General features: G+C 43.0%; 2 protein-coding genes across 3 annotated transcripts in view; one reads left to right on the top strand and one right to left on the bottom strand.

The window, feature by feature from the left end:
• SLK (STE20 like kinase) overlaps nucleotides 1–11,642 on the top strand; it is a 49,427-nt gene extending 37,785 nt beyond the window's left edge. For both annotated transcript variants that reach the window (XM_064717414.1, XM_064717413.1), the window contains 6 exons: nucleotides 1,512–1,641; nucleotides 1,880–2,004; nucleotides 2,920–3,108; nucleotides 4,254–4,379; nucleotides 5,909–6,022; nucleotides 6,521–11,642. In XM_064717414.1, the coding sequence (XP_064573484.1) occupies nucleotides 1,512–1,641; nucleotides 1,880–2,004; nucleotides 2,920–3,108; nucleotides 4,254–4,379; nucleotides 5,909–6,022; nucleotides 6,521–6,667 (831 nt within the window). In that variant the 3' untranslated portion in view covers nucleotides 6,668–11,642. The remainder of the gene's footprint in view (nucleotides 1–1,511; nucleotides 1,642–1,879; nucleotides 2,005–2,919; nucleotides 3,109–4,253; nucleotides 4,380–5,908; nucleotides 6,023–6,520) is intronic.
• Nucleotides 11,643–11,877: 235 nt separating this feature from the next.
• COL17A1 (collagen type XVII alpha 1 chain) overlaps nucleotides 11,878–17,149 on the bottom strand; it is a 56,307-nt gene continuing 51,035 nt past the window's right edge. Inside the window, exons 49-57 of the mRNA XM_064716425.1 lie at nucleotides 16,883–17,011; nucleotides 16,176–16,265; nucleotides 15,538–15,651; nucleotides 15,126–15,278; nucleotides 13,997–14,404; nucleotides 13,669–13,809; nucleotides 13,024–13,086; nucleotides 12,726–12,797; nucleotides 11,878–12,560 (exon numbers count right to left, since the gene is read on the bottom strand). Coding sequence (XP_064572495.1) covers nucleotides 12,511–12,560; nucleotides 12,726–12,797; nucleotides 13,024–13,086; nucleotides 13,669–13,809; nucleotides 13,997–14,404; nucleotides 15,126–15,278; nucleotides 15,538–15,651; nucleotides 16,176–16,265; nucleotides 16,883–17,011 — 1,220 coding nt within the window. The 3' untranslated portion in view covers nucleotides 11,878–12,510. The remainder of the gene's footprint in view (nucleotides 12,561–12,725; nucleotides 12,798–13,023; nucleotides 13,087–13,668; nucleotides 13,810–13,996; nucleotides 14,405–15,125; nucleotides 15,279–15,537; nucleotides 15,652–16,175; nucleotides 16,266–16,882; nucleotides 17,012–17,149) is intronic.

Genomic DNA, 17,149 nt, shown 5'->3' with positions numbered 1-17,149 from the left:
TGAAAAAGGTTGGCTGCCTTGCACTGTCTGCCTTTAAACCACCCAACACATTCTTTAGTAAAGTCAGTGACATTGATTTTATGTGATACTTGAGTGGATGTGAGAAGTGGGAAGGGCAGGGTTATTTCCTGAGATTGCCTAGTTTATCTTACAGCACTAGCAGGTATAACTTCATAAGAGTTACTCTGTAGAGAGCAGCAATGATATTTAAATGATTAAATGTCTAAAGCTCAAGCATAATCACTTTTTGACCATGACCTTGTTCTACACTAGAACAGCTTTCCCCCACTCCCTCCAAATCAAAAATCTCCCTGCAGATTAAACAGTGTTGATTATGTGTCTACACCCTCAGAACATTCAACTTGTAGTAGTCTTTTTAACCTTTTCAGGTATGAAGGGAAAAACCAGGATTTTTTGTCCCTCTATAAATTTGGTTAGGTGTGTCTGACTTAATTTACAGACATCACCTTCCAATTCTTTTTGTACCCTGAGGTCTGTTACTGTCAGCTTAATTCACCTCTGGTTTTATGTTACCTGTCTCAGTAAGAGACATGAAAGCCTCATCTATGAATAACTTTATGTGAAGATGAAAACCAGGATTTTTTTTTGTCAAAATAAAAAGTACTTTTAATGAACATTTAATTCCATTTGTTATGGATTTGAGCAGCCCACCTTGGCTCTGACATTGTCCTTTCTTTTGGCCTTGATATCATGCTATAAGCATCTGATTCAATTTCTTGTTTTAAGGCAGGTGTGAGTGTGTGTGTGTGTGTATGTGCATGCTTGCATGCTCATAGCTGTGGTTTTTAATGGTTGCAAAGAAGAAAGGCAGCAGTAGGTCATGGGCATGGGAGGGGGACTCAGTGCTGTCTGCTTTTCATGATGGGATGTAATAGTGATGCCCTGGATAATGGGAAGATGCAGGTGATAAATCCCTTTGTGAGGAGCCAGCTCAGCTCAGGTGTGAGCAGGTTGCACCCCTGCAGAACCATGGGGTGTCTGCACAGTGGTCCTGCAGAACTCCCAGTCTCAACAGCCCTGCCCCAAGGACAAGATAAACCACACAGATCTGAAACCCAACTGTGTAAATAAATAGGCTTTAGCTAATCACCCAAAGCAGAATAACCATACATACCTTTATTTTCTTACCTACATGAATAATTAACCCTTTTTAGAATGAGATCAGCTTTATACTGAGTATTGTCTTTGCTAGCTCTGAACCTGCAGCTTGTTCTGAGGAGAGACAAGAGATGGAATGAGTTGCAGATGACTGGCTAGATTGTTACCTTTGGTCTTATTTCTGTATTATTTAAACATGAATATGCTCTTACCTACACTGTACACAGAAAATACAAAAGATGGATAATTTGATAGCCAAGGCACCCTAGCTCAAACTTTCATAGATGTATTTGTTTTCAAATATAGCTAATGCTGAGAGGACTGGGAGTTTCATTAACATGTAATATGGTTAGAAGAACCCAATTTAATTTACTTATATTGGTTTTTACCAGGAGCAGGAGTTTGTGCAGAAACAGCAACAAGAACTGGATGCATCTCTGAAGAAAATAATTCAGCAGCAGAAGACAGAACTGGCCACTATTGAACGAGATTGCCTCAACAACAAACAGCAGCTCATGAGAGGTACCCAGCACTCCCTTGGAAACAGGCACTGGTTTTTAGTAAAACAATGCTCTTTCTTCATTTTATGAAATCAAAAATTTCATGACCAATCTAGAACTGTAACAAAATGCTGTTTCATTTGCTATGAAATAACATTGTTTTTAAAATGCACTTATAGGCCACTTCTGAACTAGACCAGAGGCTGGGGAATTATGGGGTAGGACTGAAATTCCTGAACCAACCTTTCTCTTTTTTCCAGCTCGTGAAGCTGCATTCTGGGAGCTGGAGGAGCGGCACCTACAGGAGAAACACCAGCTCCTCAAGCAGCAGCTCAAGGATCAGTACTTCATGCAGAGGCACCAGCTGCTTAAGAGGCATGAAAAAGTTAGTGTTGACTTTGACATTTTCTCTTGTGTATTGTAATATCAATTTTTTTAATCAAGTAGTCTTAGGATCTTTCCCAGTGTTTGCACAGGCAAGACCCAGATAAGTATTTTGAAGATGTTATATGCTTTGTTGAAATTTAAAAAAATCTTACCTTAGTAATATATAGAAGTATAAATTATGATATTTTCCCTTTTGATTCTTTAAAAAAAACCCCACCAACCAATCACAACATCAGTCTTTTACTATAAAAAATACCAAATTCTGCTTATCCACCAAAACCAATTTTGATTTGTGTTTAAACAAATCTGCTCAGAAGTAAATAATCCTGGAATTAAATGAGCAGAATGACCTGGATTAGCTTCTGGGCAAGTAGCTGACAACTGTCTCTTTATAGCTAAATCCTTGTTTTCCACTAGGCATTTTACACAAAAGCAAATAGTTCAATTTCTGAAACTGTAAACCAGGAGGGAGTTGTTTGAGGATCTCTTGGTGATCAGAGCGTGAGCAGCCTCCACTGAAGGCTTGTTTTGTCCACTCTGATTTATCCCATGTGGGCTGTTGCTTTCCCCAGCTTTTTTAAGCAAACTGCCCCTCCACAGCTGTAGCCCATAAGTTCAGTTACACAAAAAGGAGTTTCTCCTTTTGAATAACAGGCTTTGTAAAAGGCAGTGCAGGAGTTGAGTAAGTGCTGGTAAAATATGTGTATTTACATTTATTAGAGAATTTTCTTTGGGTTGGGCAAGACCCAGAGCTCTCTGCAAGAAGCCTCTCCTCCCCACTGTTACTCCTGGGGCTGGGAATGATTTCTGCTGACAGGCACTGAATCACATCAGAGACTTATTATTGAAAAGAGATGCACACTGTATAACACCACAGCTACTGTGTAATATTTCCACATGGTTAACATTTCAGGAAACAGAACAAATGCAGAGGTATAATCAACGCCTTATAGAGGAGTTAAAGAACAAGCAAACTCAGGAAAGAGCCAGACTGCCTAAAATCCAGCGAAGTGAAGCAAAGACCCGGATGGCCATGTTTAAGAAAAGTTTAAGAATCAATTCATTTGCTTCTCCAGACCAAGATCGTGAAAAAATTAAGCAGGTAATTAATAAATTAATATTTAATAGTGTAAATGCTGAATGTGAGAATGAAATAGAGCGCACTCTCATGCGTTCTCAGATGGTACCAAACTGGGCTGATGCACTGGATGGAGTTAGAGGAAATCATCCTTCCCTGCTGCTCTGGTGAGCCTCTGCTGGGTCCAGCCCTGGGCTTCCCAGTACAAGTCAGACACAGGTTTATTGAGCGAGTCGTGCAAGGGGCCTTGAAGAAGATGGCTGAGAGACTCAAGTGTCTTGTTACACAAGGAGCCACCTGGGGTACCTGGGATGCTGCAGCCTGGAGGACAGTAGGCTCAGGAGGGTCTTACCCATGAGTACAAGTACCCAACAGAGGGAGCAAAGAAGGTGGAGCCAGACTTTTCCCAGTGGTGCCCAATGACAGGGTGAGAGGCAGCAGCCACAACTGAAATACAGAAAATCCAGCTTCAACATGAGAAAATATCTTGTAGTGGGAAGATGGTCAAACACTGGAGCAGGTTGTGCAGAGAGCTTGTAGGGATGCTCAGAACCCAACAGGACACAGTCCTGCACAGCCTCCTCCTGCTGACCTTCTTTTGAGTAGGGAGGTTGACCGTTGCAGGTCCCTTCCAACCTCAACTGTTCCGTGATTCTGTGAAACATTTTTAAGGGTGCTTGATTTTTGTGAGCTTTTGAACTAAAGCTGTAGGTATTCACTCATTCTTTAAAAGGAAATGCTGTGCAGAGGTTGAGAGGTTTGCTTTCCAATGCACCACAGTCACAAATCATGGTTTCATACGGTGAGCACTGGAAGGATGACAAATGTTGAAAATACGGTCTCCTGTAGCTGTTTAACACCAGCCTAAACCAATGCTTGCAGCTGGACTGCTGTGTCACAGCTTCAGAGGGAGGTAATTTCAGGAATCTGGATGTGAAATGTGCTGTGTTTTAAGGAAAAATCAGAGTGCAGACAGAGAAATGGAATTAAAACTGTACGGAACTTCCTTTGTAAGAATTTTAAAAAGAAAAAATGGAGAAAATTACTGCTTAATCTTCTAGAACTGTTCTTCTCAGTATGTGTTCATTCTATTAGATGCAGTTCTTTGACTCATGCAAACTGTTTTATTCAGAGGCACAATATAAATAATGTCTTATTTTTAATTTTAGTTTGCTGTTCAAGAAGAAAAGAGGCAGAAGAATGAGAGACTGGCGCAGCATCAGAAACATGAAAACCAAATGCGGGACCTTCAGTTGCAGTGTGAAGCAAACATCAGGGAACTGCATCAGTTACAGGTTAAAAATAGATGATATTAAATGGCCATTCAGTGAGAAGACTTAAGTTAATACCAGATGCAGGCAAAGCAGAAACACCTTTCCTTAACTTTTACTGTATAGTTTTTTCAGCTTTGTTTTCAAAGGCCTGCATGCAGTGCACTGCTCTGCCCAATTCATATGTTCCCATCAATTTATGAGTAATCATTTTAAATAAAGAAGAGTATGAACCAGAAGCAGATGATCACTTCTGGAATACCTGTCGAGTTCCCAGGGCTATTTTCTGTAGGCAGCATTTCCTTTTAATTTGATTTTGCTGGAGTGTCATTAATCAGAACAGAGGTAGGCAGCACCAGACATTACCCATGAGAAGTTTGCAGCAATTCCACAGGAATGAGGAGGTTTTTACCAAGTGCTGCCACTTGCATGTGAGCTTCTGGAAGGTACTTAGAAGGAATTCTCTTCTTGTTATAAGGAGCTCTGATTTGTCTCTTTTGGTATGCATTTTGTTAAAGTTTCTGCTGGATACCAGAGGCCAGATCTCCTTTTCTGTTAAATCAGCTTTTCCCAGTTTCAGGGACACAAGGCAAGTTTTAAAGCATTAAATGATCACCTGCTGATAACCTTTGCTTAGAGAAATCATGCAAGGACCAATGAAGCTCATTCTACTCTATTCACTTTCTTACATCCTGCAAAAACAGTCCCTGGCTGTGCCACTAATATGCCCCAGTAAATCCCCAAGTACCGTGGGAGCCTTGTGAGAGTTTCAGCTGCAGTAAAATACAGCAGATTAGGGCTGCTCTGAGCTTCACAAGGAAAACTGGCACTTGCTGCACTCAGGTCTAGTCAAGTGCTTGTTGTTTGTGTTGCTGTGGTTCTGTACTCTGCATTTGGGACTGGAACCCTAGGAACACAACCATCGCCAACTGCTCTTAAAAAAGTGCAGAGACTTGAAACCAAATAATTGATTTTTTTTCTTGTCATGCTTCAAAAGTCCTCTGAAAGTGAGGCAGATGCCAGGGTACCTTACTGAGAGAAATGTGAAGCTGAGGTGTGATTTGAGCCTTATCATAGGGCAATTTTGAGGCTTCTTCTGCAACCACCTTTGTCTCTTCTCTAAGCTCCAATTGTTTGTCTCAGCTCTTGGCACCAAGAGTTGAAATATTTCCAAAAAACAGCTTTCTTTTTAATGTAATTGGTTTTAATAAATTATACAGACTATCTTTAAAAAGCAAAGCAGAAATGCTGCATGACCTTGAAAAGCATCATTAGGCAGTGAAACACAGTTTTGAGTAACACTCTCAGCAGCTGCCTTAATGATGCTCAGCAGTGTATTTGGATTTATGAGTGTTTCTTATCTCAATTGGCTCTGATGGAAAGATCAGCTTTTGGAAACACAGCCTTGTAACATACTTTCATCTTGTAATTATTCACGTCACTATTTACACGGAATAAGCTAATTAGAAAGAATTAGGACAACATATGTCACTGTACAAATGTTGAGTTGCCTAATCTGAATAAGTTTTACATAAGGATTATCTTGTTTTAAGAATGAAAAATGCCATCTACTGGTTGAGCATGAGACGCAGAAGCTAAAAGAGCTGGATGAAGAGCACAGTCAAGAACTGAAGGAATGGAGAGAGAAATTGAGACCAAGAAAAAAGGTAAATGGGAGCAGTTCATGAGTCAGGCAATTATCAAGGGTTTGATCTAGAAAATACAGACAGTACAAAAGTATTGCAGAGGATGAGAGTCAAGCTGCCGTACAAAGCTGTTGCAGTTCACTGTATAATAAAAGATGTTTAAAAATTGCATAAGCTGAGCAAAGGGCAGGTGCACCAAAATAGGCTGGGTGTTACCAGCCTCTTTGCAGGGCTCCCACCTGCAACATGTATGAAGGTTTGCATGGAAAACTTAGCTGGAGGAAAATCTGAGGCTGGCAGTTTATTTCAGAAGCCAGTAGGTTACTGCAAAAATTGAGTGATATGTAGCAGACATACAGCTGTTGGTGGAGGTTGGTCTTGGGGGGATTATTTTATTTTAAAAAGGAACGTAATAGAGTTTCACACGGTTCAGAGATTGATCAGACAAAATGTCTCCATAGTAATGGGTTTCTTGTACTTTGCCTTGTTAATCCTGTGACAATCTGATTTTGGTTTTAGATGCTGGAAGAAGAATTTGCCAGAAAACTGCAGGAACAGGAAGTTTTCTTTAAAATGACTGGAGAATCCGAATGCCTTAATCCTTCAACACAAAGCCGGATTTCCAAATTCTACCCAATCCCCAGTCTTCACTCCACTGGGTCATAACTCTGGGAACTTCTGGAGGATTTTTGGTGTTTGGAATTCTCCCTCTTTACGGTCTAACCCGACTTACCCGCGGCGTATGAACATCGGGGACCTCGCTTGTCTTGTTTTCAGTGGAGACAATCAGTGTCAGGAGCGCTTTCTTCACTCCCCTAAATAGAAGAAACAAACCAAGTGTTGGTGTACAGTGGTATTGTTACGTCCTTCAGATGTTTCAAGACTAAGTGGGCTTTTTATCCCAGTCTCTAAAAGTACATTACCTATGGTTTTGACTTTAAGCCTGAAATATTAATTATGCTCTTTCTCATCATAAGAAAATGATTTCTCATCTGAACACTTAAATTGTGTAATATTAGTTCTGCTACTGTGTTTTTAAGCATCAGATTTCTCCATGAGAGAATTCCACAATTGAAACTGCCATGAGAGGTTTAAAATTTTTATAATGTGAGCAGTGTCTTCATGGCAAGGACTGAAACTAATTACTAAGAACATGCCAGTAATCAGAAAAACAAACCCTTCTGTTTAAACACAATTGGCAAAAGCAAAAGCCTTTGCAATTTCTTTTGAAAGAAACCTCTGGCATAAATTAAACTGAGCTGATCTCCATGACATGTTTTGTCCATTAGTTCCATAATGAAATGGGGTGCTAGTTTAATTAATACAGTGCCTGAAACACTTAGATATGCTGATCCTGGCAACAGGATACTGTTTTGTCATTTAAAAACACAAAACTCCTTAGCATTGCTGTTACTGTACAAAACAAGATTTCTTGCTGCTACTGCCATTTTTGTTGTAAATCCTCACCCTAAAATATTTTGCACTAAAATATGTAAAGGTGAAAGAAATGCTAACTTTAAAATGCACAGTTTATTATTTTCTTTAGCTATTACATACAGGTGGTTAGTTCTACAAATTAAAAAACTGTAGAATGTATTTTTTAGAAAGCGGTGTGCAAAATGCACGTGGTTTCTCTAACTGTACCTGGAATGGGTAGAGCCATTGTTCTGTTTTTACCAAAGTCTGTTCATTTGATCTCCATCACAGAAGTGGAGGTGGATGGTCATATTTATAAATAACCATGGCTAAAGTCTGATTTCACTAGAAGTGTTAGTTTCATTTTTTTTTTTTTATTTCAGTCGTTTTATTTTAAGGAAAGATTTAAGTTAAATATACAGACAAACTCCTTTATGAAGCTGGGTGTTTTGCTTTTGTGTTGCCACCTACTAACATAGGCAGGTTTTATTTTTTGAGTTCCTAGATGTACCATAAGTTATTTGCCTGACTGATCTGTAGTGGGAAATCTGAACTGTGTCTCCTATAGCAGGGTAGGGAAATAAAGCTGGATTAGGTCACTTTTGCTGCACTCCTTTTGGTGGATGGAGGTTGAGTCATATCAAGGCAGTGTTACAAGCTGTACTTGGGTATGTCGGAGCTCCATTTGTAATATAGTATTTGCTTTCTGTCTTTTGAGGCCTGACGTTCTCTGATATTTTTGGGCATCAACTGCACCCGTTTTGTTTGCTTGCTTTGACCGTGCAACTGGTGCCCATTCCATGGCGTTCATTTCATGGGAACAGTGTTGCTGCATGGCAGTGAACTCAGAAATTAACATAGGACTTTAATCAGCTCTGGTTGAAACCTTGGATGCTGAAATCCTTGGACGTTGAACCAGTATCTTCTCAATGAAGACACTTAATTTACAGCACAGTAAAAAGAAAATTGGAAAATGCATGTTTTAATTTAAATTTTGTAACTTTTTGGTAGCATAATTACTTTAATAGCTAGCCTTAATTTCTGGCGTTTTATTATTTTAAATGTGTATTGTGTACTGTTGTAAATTCACACACCATATCTCTAGAATGTTCTTTGTTGCTGAATGCAAAGTTTTTTGAATTGTTTGTTTAGTAGGGAGAAACAAGTCTTTGAAGACCTTTTGCTTTTTAAGCTCCACCTTCATAAATTGACTGTTACTTAGGTAACATTAAATAATCTTCATCTCTATTTAACAGAATTTGTTTGCAATTTCATATGAAGTAGGCTCAGTGCTTTACTTGGGGAGTAGGCAGGGCAGGCAGATTTCCTCTTCTGGATTATGTCTATGTTCATCTCCATTATATCCTCACAGGGAAATGTTAATAATCTTCTCCTTACGTTTTTGGTCGTTTCAGTGATACATTGCTAATATGTATTGGCATTATGTTTACCTCTGTCTGAATCTCTTACATCTTTTATCTGAAGATCCTTTTCACACAGGCCCTGCAATCTGATCTCATTGTAAATTGCACAAATAACTGTAACTGAGCTCTGGGATGAAGCGAGGGATCAGATGTGGTGATGGAAGCCTTGCTCAGGTCTCCAGGTGGGGAGCCCTGTGAAGCACTTGCAGCCTTGTGAACTGGGCTGAGAATTGATACCAAGCACAAAAATATGTTCACTGAGTGATAACAAGAACTAGCATGGGTACTTACACATCTAGACTGACAAAATTTGGTTTAAGTGTTGCAGAATGTCACAGAGGTATTACAATATTGTATCAGTGTCACAAAATTCAATTCAAATTTAATTTAGTCTCACATAGGCCTAAAGGACATCTCCTAAAGATGTGAAATCCAATCTTGGTACTATCTCACGTCACCTCCCTAATGAATGTTAGCAGCTCCATCTCCAGGGTGGTAAAGTGTTTTTTCTGCAGCCAATGTACTTACTTACAAATTCTTACTGTTTGGCAGATCTTGTTGTCCCCACACGCTCCTCCAAAGCTGATCACAAATCAGTATTTGTTCACCATTGTGTTTTACTACATTGTAAATTCTGTCCACAGGAAAACCAGAAAAGGCAATAAATCCCTGGATTGCAGTGCAGCGTGTGGGTTGTCCTCCTGTGTTTACAACTGATCCTCATGGAAAACCTGCCTGCAGGGCCTCAGCCTCACACCATGTGTTTCCCAAGCTCTGAAAGTGCATTTTGCACTGCTTAAGGCATCCAGAGAGAGCTGGGGCTAAAGGTCTTCAGGTGCACCTGCTAGCTGTTTTTAGGAGATTCTGGCTGAGGAGGGGGTTACCAACAAGGCAGAAAATGGGCTGTGGCAGCTCTTGATCTTCTGAAGTTCCAGGGGAACTTTCCTGCTTGTATTATGAAGAAGACATACTCCAGCATTTGATCCTCTGTGATCCCCATAAAACACATTTTCCTTCTCCAAGCATTCTGCTGTCGCTGGTGTGTACATGAGAACTATACACAGCATGTAAAGATATGATACTGAAGTTGTTATTCATATAATGTAGGTCCTGATTTATAAACAATTTCAGAAGGAAAACCTTTATTTGAATTGGCACTTGAATTCAAATTCCCTCCTGGCAGGGCTGCACGTCTTGACCATCAGCAGTCACTCAGAGTGATTTTTCACATCACATTAAAAACTGATGTTCAGTCTGAGCTGCATCCTTTTTTCCAGGTAATCTTTTAAGCTAATATTCTTTTAAAATTGCATTCACAGGTACTCAATATCTGATCTATCACATAGTTTAAGAAATTATTCTTCTGTCCCAGAGGACTTTATGATAACTCTATTCTACTGAATTATTGGAAATTGGAAACATAGCACCTTAACTAAGACAGAGCTAAGCAAAGCAGCAATGAAATCACTTTTGTCACACCGTGTCTTGTGACAGCATCACATAGGAAGTTTAGGCTGATTTTCCAATTGAAATAGTATTTGCCTTGCAAGTATTTCAAGCTTGCTTTCATATAGGAAAGATTCAAATAGCTGGTTTAAATTCAGGCACTTTAGTTCACTTTCAGGTAGCCTGATTTTCAGAGCTGTTGTGCAGCTGTAGCTCCCAGGACCTCAGACATATATCATTGCTGAAAACTGAAATGTACAAAGAAGCTTGGTGCTAGTTGCTTCCACTGATCTACTGCTTCTTGGTTTATCTGCTGTGGGGAAGAGGGGCAAGTTTGAGGACAGTGGCTCTCTGGTTGTTGGAGGAAAGGGTGGGGGGAGTGTTTAGGGCCATCACAGTGTTGATAAGTTCAGTGTTAGCATTTACACTCTCATCATTTTACATCAAAATCTGTACTTCTGGATCTCTGAAACTTCCTTGTGTTGATGTGTCCATGCAAATTTCACAATCCCAGCCTCCTTCTGCCATCTTCACAGCAGTTGAAGATAGATTAGAGAGAATTAACCTTGTTCACAGGCAAGCCAAGGCCAGGATGCCCCATCATTTCTCAGTCTTGTAAAAGATGAGAACAGATAAAGGGAAGGAGAAGACAAATGAAATTACAGTGGTTCTTTTACAGAACTTTTACTTGTTCTGCATCTCTTTTCTCCAGCTCAGTCATTATGCTTTGTTTTTTGTAGCTCCTTTGCACATCCAGTATCTGGGCAATCAGTGCTGCCAGAGGAAAATCCCTTAAGCAAAAGCATGCTCATGCCCAACCCATGAGAAAGGGCTCATGTGCTTTCCCTGTACTGAAAGAAGGGAGTGGCTGAGTCCAGGGTTGCCCTGATTTCACAAAGTCTTCCACACTTACAATTAGGTGGTAAAGCTTCTTTGGTAATGAGAATCAGTCCTAAAATGGTGGAAAGAACAGAAAGTAGGAAGGGACATGCAGTGTTGTGCTGTCACCCCATTTTCTGTCAGGAAGCCAAGCAGAGCAGGAGCATCCTGTGACAGAACACGCGCCCGAGGCACCGCTGGCCTCCCTCGTGTTCTCCCAGCAGTTTGTTGAATGTTTTGTGTTAACTGCAAACCAAGCTATTTTTGCCTTACAGAAAGCAACCAAAAATCATGAGATGGATGAATAATTGGCTAAGGGTCTCTGTACAGCTTGTGGAAGTGAACTTGCAGTAGCAGCCATACAACAGTTTTGGGAGTTTTTTTGTCTTGTTTTTCAAAGTAATTTGATTTCATGGCTTTCTGTAGAATATTGTAATAATTCTGCTGTAAATACAATAAATCACAGTTTGCTGAAATCGCCTCAATTTTGTTGTTGGAAAACTTGCATGAAATACCAGTGATTTGTACAAGTGTTTGAGTGAACAGGACGATTTACAATGTTTAAAATAACTGAGTATAAAAGTATTTAATGATTGCTGTTGTATTTACCACTGTACCTCAGACCCATCTCAGATGCCTCACCCTGCCCACAACCACCTGCAAGCACAGAACAGCCATCCTCAATAGTCCAGGGATGGGGCTAAAAACACACTTTAATTGGGCTGTTTACATTAAAGATTATTTTTTACCAGAGTTAAAAAAAAAAAAACAAGAAAGTACAAAAATATTTTTAAAAGATGAACAAATTACTTTTAAAAGTGCTTTGGTTTGGCCCCGTGTGTGCCCTGTCTCACTGTGCTGCTATAAATGGGCTCCACTTGGGGTTGGCAAAGCTTGTGGAGAGGGAATCCCAGGGCAGTGCAAGGCCAGGATTTTTCACAGGGCCTTGTGGGCTGCATCTGATCCCTGACAAACCATGCATTTGGTGGGGATGGGATTGTTTTCTTTTTTCTGCATAGTTGGCTAGTTGTTAAAAAATCCAGGTTTTTACATATCTGGGAGTAGTACAAGAAGCCTGGACTAGGTGAGAGAGGAAGCCCTAGTCAGCCCAAGGCCATCAGCCTGGGAGCTCAGGGGCATGAAGCCAAATTTCAGTAACAGGAGCAAACACTCACACTGGGGCCATGCTGGACACACACAAGAGACATTCAGATCTGAACTATCAACTCTAAGGGGTCAGCTGAGCAGTGAGGATGTTTTAGCATTAAGGCAGTGAAGACTCAGGCTAATTTTCTATAGGTTGCTGGGAATGCTGCCCTGTGCATAACTGAGCTACCTCATTCCTTAAACACCAACAGCTCTTCTTTTTCTTCTGCCAACATACAGTTGTTCACCTGAGGACCAGAAAAATCAAAAGGAGTTAGTTGAAAAGACCATGTAAAAAGACAAAAGATCCAAACCAAAAAACTGAGGCTGTGTTTTCCAGCAATTCCCAGGGATGGGCTGGTGCCATTTGTGACAGTCAGCCCTGCTCTCCTGGGAATGGCAGGTGTTCCTACCTTTCTCTCCCTTCTCTCCTTTTGCTCCCCTGTGCCCTTGTCGTCCTGGTGGGCCCATTGGCCCAGGGTCACCTGAAGGAATAAGAAGACCAAGTTTGCCCTTGAGCACAAGTGACCCACAGACAGGGACAGGCCAGGGGAAGGGACAGCAAATCAGGACAATGTTTTGGCTGAGATCCTGAAGGTGCCACCCTCACTGTGAGAGGGTGTGACCTTGAGCAGTGCTGTGACCTCTGTGGTCACAGTGCTGCTTCCTGGCCCTGACAAGGCTGAAGAGGGAAAGGATGGCAAGCCTTACCTTTGGGTCCACGATAACCTCTCTCTCCCTTTTCACCAGGTGGCCCCTGGATGGCACCATGTGCTGGAGAGGGAAATGAAGGAGAGAGTGAATGAATGGGAGAAACCACTGCCATCCAGAGAAGCTGTGAGTCACACTAGAAGGACATTCCTCTTGGTTACACAGGATTAGACTGACAGCAAGGTTTCTAAACAGGGTTTTGGTCCCAACAAAGTCCCAAGGACAGGCTGTGGTGTCATTTTACCAGCACTGCTGTGTCACTCTCTCTGGGTGTCCTGACTGTCACTAGGGCTGGAGCTGGCCCATGCTCAGGGTAGAGAATCTGAGAGTAGAGTGAGCAGCTGGCTCATGTTTCTGTACGTGTGCCAGCCCAGCCATGTCAAAATGGGCCACAGAGCTTGTAAGCACAGAGGCCTTCAGGGTTTGGGATGAGTTTCCTAACAAGAGTGGGAAAAACTGATGTCCTTCCTAATGATAAGGCTGCATCTCCCCAGCAAGCAAGGAAGGAGATGGAAAGACCATCCACCCTCAACTCTGCACCTTGACTTTTGCACTGTGCAAAGGTGAGAAGATCAGTAGGTCTGTGAGAGGCTGGGGAGATCTAATATGCATGAGCCAGAAATGCCAAACCAAAATGTCACTCACTTCTGAAGAAGTCCATGAGGTCTGCAGTGACATTGCCATAGGCTGCAAAGACCTTGCTGATGCCAGGGGGACCAGGAGGACCTGGGGGACCTGCAGGTCCCTGTGCTGTGTAAGACATCAGGTCCTGGAGAATACCTCGGCCTGTGGAATTAAAGATGCCATTGAAAGGAACTCTGGGAGAACTGTGGCTGCATGCTGAGGCAGAAGGTGTAAGGGAGAGGTGTAGGAAGCAGGAAGGAGAGGGAAGGGAACAGAGTGACCAGGCACAGGGGGTGTGGAGGTGCAGGCTGGGATAGGGAGGGTCAGGATGAGCAGGCACTGCACTCACTCTGCAGGCTCTCTGACACACGGAGTGCCAGCTCGTTGTAATCCAGGGAACCTGTGAAGGAGTTGCTGTAGGATCTCGACCCTGCTGATGATCTGTGTGATTCCTCCTCTGCCAGCAGCCCATCAAAAGACCCAGCAGTGCCCATGGAGGCATCGTAGGCGCCATCGCTGCCCACTGAGGCGTGGTAAGAGGATCTGCTGCTCATGGAGCTGCCATAAGAGCTGCCTGTGCCCACTGAGCCCCCGTGGGAGCCCTCAGCACCAAGGGATCCTCCGTGCAAGTGCTCAGAAGCTCGTAACCCATTGTATGATGAAGACATAGACCCAGACACAAAGCCACTGTCTCCTTTGGGTCCTGGTGGTCCTGGGGGCCCAGGGGGTCCTGAGATGTAGCTTCGAACTTCATCACCTACAAAACACAAGGGGGGACACTGGGCTTGACAGAGATACCACCTGAATGAAGACTGGAGTGTGGAGTTCTGTCTCACCAACCATCAGTGACCCCCATCCAGTGCCATTTCTCAGGCAGCAGGCATGTGTCAACCTTGAACTTCATAGATGGCAAGACTACCTCTTTCCTATCTCTCCCACAATTCTGTGTATCCAATCTTAGGAACATGCCCAATGATTTTGCAGAAGGCTGCACTACTCAGACCAATTTTAGCACCTCTGCCAGAAGAGCCATTCTGTGACCAGTTTACCAAAACTGAGGTGTTTTTGAAAGCCTGCCCTGGACGGCTTGCCAGCATGAGCTCAGACCACTGGTGCTTCACAGCTAGCTCAGTCCTGCCTTCCAACCCTTCCATTATCCATGGCTCTGTGGGCAGATGTTTGCCAAAGAAAATGCTTTTCCCATGGTAAAACTCTGCTGGTGACCTTCCCAGGGACCCATGTTCAGCACAGGCCAACTGCAACTACCCAGTGCTTGTCCTTGCTGTCTCACAACACAGGCTTTGGCAGGCAGTTGGACTGAGAGGAGAGAAGCCTACAGGGTGCAGCACACTCCTGCAGACCTGGCAGTAGAGGGAAGGCTCCTACAGGAATGTCTCAGCTGTGGCAGAGCCAGTCACCTACACCAGGTGAAGCATATTTTGGGATGTGTGCAGGAAAGATGGATGGTGTTCCCTTACTCTTCAGGTACTGGATCAGCTCACTCCTGAACTCGTCACTGTTGGTGATGTCAGCATAGGACAGGAGGCCAGTTCCAGAGAAACCTGGTGGTCCTGGAGGGCCAGGAGGGCCTGGTGGGCCCCGGACTCCAGAAAGGGAAGAGTATCCAACATCTTGAGAGAGAGAAAGAATTATTTTTCATCAGTGAGAGGATAAGGAAATTTCATATGTCTGTCATGATCTTGAAAGTTTAAAGGTTCCAACCCCTATTTCCATCTCTTTACAGACAACAATGACAAATTCTTTTCTTAATACAGTGACTTTGTTTCCAGGGGCAGTCACATCCCTGCTAAGCTCAATCTCAGCCTCAAGTTCCCCCTGCATCTAAAAACAGAATCACCCTGCCAGCTGTGAGAAACATAAGTGCTTTACTTTGAAGGTAAGCAGAGATGTCCTCCAGAGAGGTGCCTGGTGATCCAGGGATCCCTGGAGGTCCTGGGGGGCCTGCAGGACCAGGGGGCCCAACAACACCACTGAATTCAGAGTCTGTAAGACACAAGGGAAGAAAAGAAGTCACCCAAACAACCCCAACCCTAATGAATGTTCCTTGACAATACAAGTTATACCAGATACAGCCAAGTGGAAGTGGTTTTTTCTCTCTAGTACTTCCTGGTGTAGTTTTCTTGGTGTACCTCACTTCCTGCATGTAGATGTCACATTGGACAGTCAGGTGATTCCAAAGAGAGTAAAGTCCCTATTTTTAAAATATACTTTTAAAGAGGCATAAGAAATGATGCCTTTATGCTGCAGAGTTTGGACACAACAAAGGGCTCCTTCATGCCAAGACAGCCCCACTGCTGTTGCTCCTCACAGGAGCATGGTGATCCAGCTGCAGCCCCCTGTGGGGTGTGCAGGTGCCAGCAGAGGCCTGCAGTGCTGCTAAGGACAAAGGACCATCAGAGGGTTATTTGTGACGACAGGCCAAAAGGGAAATTCTGAGACTAAGGCTGTAAAAAAGGTCCTGGGGTCACACAGCGCCCTATGGCAGGGGAGTGAAGAAGTTGGCTTACTTCGCAGGTACGCTGTCAGGTCACTGTAAGATATCCCAGGTGACCCTGGAGGCCCAGGTGGTCCAGGCAGTCCAATGCTCATCCCAGAACCTGCAAAATCCAACAGATCCACATTATCAGAACAGGCTGTTACAGTGTGAGCAGACAGGCTGCAGGGCTTGTTCACAGGCAATGCAGGAGGGGCTCCTGCAGAGTGCAGAGTCCCCATCAGCAGCTGTGCCAGGAGCCAGAGCTCAAACCTTGTTCTGGACTTGTGACTTTGACCTGACAATCCCAAGGACACCCACAGACAGAGAGGCAGGGGCTTCTGCTCCTGACAAAAGCTCTGCACCTCATGAACCCATTACATGATGGGGACACCCCTGGACAGACCAACTCTTTCACAGAGAAATATATCCTGACCACAGAGATAAAGGTTAGAAAGGCACTTAAAGGTGTTGATGGCACTTCTAAGATGGCTAAGATGAAATTTTGTTTCTAAGCTCAATTTTTAACAAAGAAAGGATTCATTACTAGTCTGTCAGTGGTATCTTAGCTACAGGGCATCTTTGTTCTCTTCCAAGTCTCTTACAGTCCCTGTGAAGAGGTCTCTGTACACAGGGATTCACACAATTAGCACTGGAATAATTTCTACTGTCTTGACAGCATGAGCTTTGTGCTGGGCTCCCAAAGGAACAGAGAGAAACACACACTAATAAAACCATTACTTGACAAGTAGCTGATAAACCTCCTGGTCAGCTCATCATAATCCAGTGACAGAGACATTCCATCTCCCCCTGGCCCAGGAGGTCCTGGTGGGCCCCGAGGTCCAATGAGATACTGACGAATTTCTTCTCCTAGAAATGAAAAAAAACCAGTTTTTAAGGCTGTCCAGCTGCTGCACAGAACCAGGTGTGAGGAGATCCCAGCCTGTGAGCTGAGCCCTCTCCAACAAGGAGACCACCAAAACCTATGGATGCAAAGCTCCTTTCCTC

This window comes from Zonotrichia leucophrys, chromosome 6, assembly GCF_028769735.1.
Source record: "Zonotrichia leucophrys gambelii isolate GWCS_2022_RI chromosome 6, RI_Zleu_2.0, whole genome shotgun sequence".
In the NCBI taxonomy this organism is placed as follows: Eukaryota; Metazoa; Chordata; class Aves; order Passeriformes; family Passerellidae; genus Zonotrichia; species Zonotrichia leucophrys.
This window is presented reverse-complemented; position numbering and strand designations above follow the sequence as displayed.